General features: G+C 40.4%; 2 protein-coding genes across 2 annotated transcripts in view; both read right to left on the reverse strand.

Moving 5' to 3' along the window:
- The window catches only part of kcnip3b (Kv channel interacting protein 3b, calsenilin), a 44,070-nt gene that overhangs the window by 20,993 nt on the left and 18,077 nt on the right, over positions 1 to 5,000 (reverse strand). The window lies entirely within an intron of this gene.
- The window catches only part of LOC308089348 (CD209 antigen-like protein A), a 2,906-nt gene continuing 2,334 nt past the window's right edge, over positions 4,429 to 5,000 (reverse strand). Inside the window, exon 6 of the mRNA XM_080434020.1 lies at positions 4,429 to 4,920. Coding sequence (XP_080290146.1) covers positions 4,773 to 4,920 — 148 coding nt within the window. The 3' untranslated portion in view covers positions 4,429 to 4,772. The remainder of the gene's footprint in view (positions 4,921 to 5,000) is intronic.

Here is a 5,000-nt window from a genome sequence, read left to right on the forward strand (position 1 = left end):
TTTTAAGTTATTACCGAAAGGTAATCTATACAGGCATCTATTTATTAAAGTCTTTCTCAATCACTTGGATGCATTCGGAATCTCTAACCTTATTCTCTTATCGGTGCCTCAAAACCCCACACCATTTAAGGAATTGGCCAAAACACTATTTCACAAAAAACACTAAACACACTTGTTATTGTGTAGATGTAATTCTCATTCCACATTCTTCTAGTCAAAACTATTATGCAGAATGAGCATTGTGTTTGTACAAAAGATAAGGCCAGCATGATAGGTGATTGGAATGAGTAACTTGAAAAAGAAAGTAGCAAGCACTCGTCAGACGCGTCGTTTAAAGCACAAAAAGTAACGGGTGAACGGTTCAGGCAGAAACTTTTGGAATGAGTAACTTCCCTTCACACAGTTGAAGAGTAACAGAGAACACATGCTGTCAATTCAGCCAACAGGTGCAAATTGTAAACACATTATCACAAAGATATAATACAAATGATAAATGTCAAATGATAAATGTCAATCAGAGCAATGCATGAGATGTCAGAGTGCATGGTGAAGTAAAACAACCATACAATAACTAATACACTTTTCTCATACTGTATTTTTTCATACTGTATTTGTAACTAACCCAATACTTATCAGTAGTTAGCCCCGCCCACTGTGTATCTGTCCATGGTGCTGAAATGCCATACTAAGATTGCACACTCAAACATTTGCACACACAAATGTACATTTATGGAACTGGATCAGTGGACCCTGATCCAGAAAAGGTTGAGAATAGCTGCTCTATGCATTACTTTAATTGCGCGTCTCCACTTGAGCTGGCCACTGGTGTGTAAAATGTCTATGGTTCTGAAACATTTTCATATCAAGGACCCCTGACTAGTCTCTGTGCGTGAGTGAGTGAGTGAGTGAGTGAGTGAGTGAGTGAGTGAGTGAGTGAGTGAGTGACTGAGTGACTGAGTGACTGAGTGACTGAGTGAGAGAGCAAGCACTGAAGCGAGTGGGTGAATGAACGAATGAGGGAACAAGCGAGTGAGTTAGCCAATGAAACCATGAGACATAAAGACTCAACAGCCTACCTGAACGGTGATATCTGGCCGCACCGTGCCCGCAGTGGGAGAGACAGTTGGGACGAGAGAAACGTCTCCTGGCCTCCATAGAGAGAGCACCCATTACAGCCCCCATACTGCAGCAGGGCCACAGCAACCAGACAAACACAGTATAACACAAAAATATATCCCCCTCTGATGTCCCGGATACGGCACTGGACACCGGAGCACACCCAGTGACTCCAACTTTGAAAGAGTTTTAAAACTCCCACGTGAGCTGCCAAAAATGGAAGGCAACAGTTAGTGTGATAACTACTAAACAAATCTAAAACAAGGGATAGCAACCAAACAAAGCTGTGTTTGCATCTCTCACTTCATGATAGAGGCAACTGACTAGCTGTGTAGAAGGTGAGTGAGCTTTTGTTTGTGTGTGCTGTGCAAGCACATGCATGTGTCTGTCAGAGGCCACATTTCAAAGTCTGTTTGGAGTTTGTCAGGCAGAAGAGAGCAAGAGATAAAGAGAAAGAGAAAGCTAGATCAAAAGGTGCAGAGGAAAGAACTGCTGACCTTTCACATGAAACACCCCTCACCTCCACCTTCCTCTCTCTGTCACTCTGTATGTCTCTCAGCTCACAGGAGCCTCAACTCATGTACTTATATGAATGGGTTAACCACTTTTCTTCGTATAATTGGTCCTCACTAATGCTCATTGAAAGATGGCACCATTTCTGTCTACTCACTGTGTCTCAGACGCTACCAGTGACATCATCGGTAGGCTCTTCTGGTAATTTCAAATACGTTATTTTTATTTGTATTAATGCAAGAACAATGGCATCTACAGTATTTCCGCATGCTAACTTTCCAGGAAGAGAAGGCTGTAATTTTTGGTAGACAGGTTTCGAGACTGTCAATAGCCCACCAATGAGACTCTGAGTACTGTACTGTAGATGGAAATTGTGCCATCTTATAATGAGCATTAGCGTTAGAGAGGGTTCCACATTACCGTAATGGCCACATTAGATCGTCATGATTACACCAAAGGTTAGGCTGATGCGACCTATGTTGAAGAGGGTTTGTCCTGTCTGATAGAGCTACTACCTAAATGTTAGCTCTGGAACTCTATGATAAAGACCATATAAGATACCCATATATGGAGCCAGCCGAGATAGCCATACAGAGATGTCATCTGAGACTGGAGTCATGGACACTGTGCGGAGGCCAACATCATCTGAGCTGACGTCATGACTGGAACACACCATATAAGGATATAGGTATTACGTATGCTCCATATAGGGTCATGTGAAGACGAGGTGAAATCGTCAGTATGATGTGGCATCTCTCAGGAAACGGGTATAAGGGCCCTGCAGTGGTGTAAAGTAACTAAGTACATTTACGCAAGTACAGTACTTAAGTACAGTTTGAGGTACTTTTACTTTGCTGGAGTATTTCCAATTTTCAGTACTTTTACTTCTACTCCTCTACATCTCGTAGGCAAATATTGTACTTTTTTACTCCACTAAAATTATTTGAAAACTTTAGTTACTTTGTAGATTTTGATTATTATTACAAAACTCCTGGCTTAGTGTCAAAGTGTCCTTGAGTATGACACTGAACTCCAACTGGTCCATGGGTACTGTTCTAGTTGTGCACCGCTCCTAATAGTCAGGATGGGTTAAATTCAGCAAATTCCTGGTATATGAGAATGTACTTGGCAAATACTCCAACAACAACTAAAGGGGACATGAGTATTATTATTGTCTCCGCCGTAGGTGGAGAGTATGTTTTCGCTTCGTCCCGCCGTGTGTGAGCAAACATTGTTAGCCAAGCTAACATTGGTCAAGCTCCACGTGACACGTGTCAATATGTTGACACCAATGCCTTTGATTGGCTAGAGGGACGCATGATGAAATAAAATCCTATAAATAGGTGTGTCACTTCAAAAAGCCGTTTACGTTTTTGAAGTGAGGTAAGACAGGATCAATCAGTCTTGATTGGAACAGTACCTTCCAGTCCAAATCACCCGTCCGTGCGTGTGTGTGTCCCTCTGAGAACACCTAACATTGGTCAAGCAAAGGCGCAGAAGGGAAAAGCTAAGAAAGCATACTCATCTACAACAGTAACACAGAAGAGGACTATAGAGTTGAATTGATCCCACAACAACAAGGCCGAAGACTTAATACTGTAACAATTGGCCACCTTGATCAAATACATTATGTAGCACTAGAGAAAACTGACATAGATCAAACACACCAATCAACTGCTGAAACTGTTCAAGACAACAATGAAGATGAAGAAGACAGACAAGTATTTGAACAAACCAGTCCATTACGACCACTCCCATATGACACATTGCTTCAAGAAGAACATTCTTTAGATGCAAACACTACATATTCAGTCGCCCCTGCAGAACACCAAAAACCATGCACATTCTACCAACAGTACCTTGCACTACAAATCACCCGTCCGTGCGTGTGTGTGTTCCTCTGAGAACACCTAACATTGGTCAGTTTTACGTGACATCACAATATGTAATATAAATATATAAATAGGAGGCTGAGATCACACAATGTAACTAACTCCCATTATGCAAACTAAAGAAGCAGCAAATGAGCATCTGAAACCTGATGAAGACGCAAAGGCGCAGAAGGCCAAAGCTAAGAAACAGAGAGAAGGAATGCATACTCATCTACAGCATACTCATCTACAACAGTAACAACAGTACTCATCTACAACAGTAACACAGAAGAGGACTATAGAGTTGAATTGATTCCACAACAAGGCCGAAGTCTTAATACTGTAACAATTGGCCGCCTTGATCAAATACATTATGTAGCACTAGAGAAAACTGACATAGATCAAACACACCAATCAACTGCTGAAACTGTTCAAGACAATGAAGATGAAGAAGACAGACAAGCATTTGAACAAACCAGTCAATTACGACGACTCCCATATGACACATTGCTTCAAGAAGAACATCTTTTAGATGCAGACACTACATATTCAGTCGCCCCTGCAGAACACCAAAAACCACGCGCATTCTACCAAGACGACCCGTTCTACCAAGACGACCCGTGCTATTAAAATAGCACGGGTCTGCTGGCGGAGACTTGTGCTCCGAGGAGCACATTTTCTAGTTATTATTATTATTATTATTATTATTATTATTATTATTATTATTATTTATTTTTTTAGACTTCGGTTTTGACTGCCTCCTTCTCCTTGTAGCATACTGCAGCAGCCTGGTGGCCAAAGAGAGACATTGTCAATTCAATGTAATTCAATTCAATTAAAAGGGGCTTTATTGGCATAAGAAAACAGACGTTTACATTGCCAAAGCAAAATTTAAACAAACCAATTGAAAATGTAAAATGTATGTAATATTAAAAGGGAATAAAGAGAAGGGTCAAACAGAGTGTGTCACTTTGCATTAGAAAAACTAGCTTAGAAAACCAGAATAATTGTGTATTTGTTAGAAGCAGGCCAAATCTGGTCCCCTAGTCTATATAAAAAAATGACATTAAAATGTAACAAAGGGCTGTTAAGTTCATTATTCTCATTCTATAGGCTCCCCTTAAATAATACAAATATTCATATCAATTGTAATGTAATATCTACTGTGCATATTGGGTAGAATTACACGGCAAAGCAAATACATAAACTACCACAATGTGAATGAATACACCCATTAACACACCAGCTTGATACATTGTGAAAATGATGATTTCAACACAAAACTCTTTCACAGATCCAACAGTTGGCTTGAGAACATGGATTGTCGTGCCATCCTCCACCTCCATTCCACGACACAGCACAGTCACCGTCTTCTACCTCTTGTCTAAACTTGTTATCTGGCTCACCATGGAACCAGTACCTGATGAAGTAGAAACATTGAACACATTACAATACTGTTATATGTTTTCCCCTCTAAATATTTTGTTTGTTAAACATGAT

This window comes from Gymnoscopelus braueri (assembly GCF_963280865.1).
Source record: "Gymnoscopelus braueri genome assembly, chromosome: 7".
In the NCBI taxonomy this organism is placed as follows: Eukaryota; Metazoa; Chordata; class Actinopteri; order Myctophiformes; family Myctophidae; genus Gymnoscopelus; species Gymnoscopelus braueri.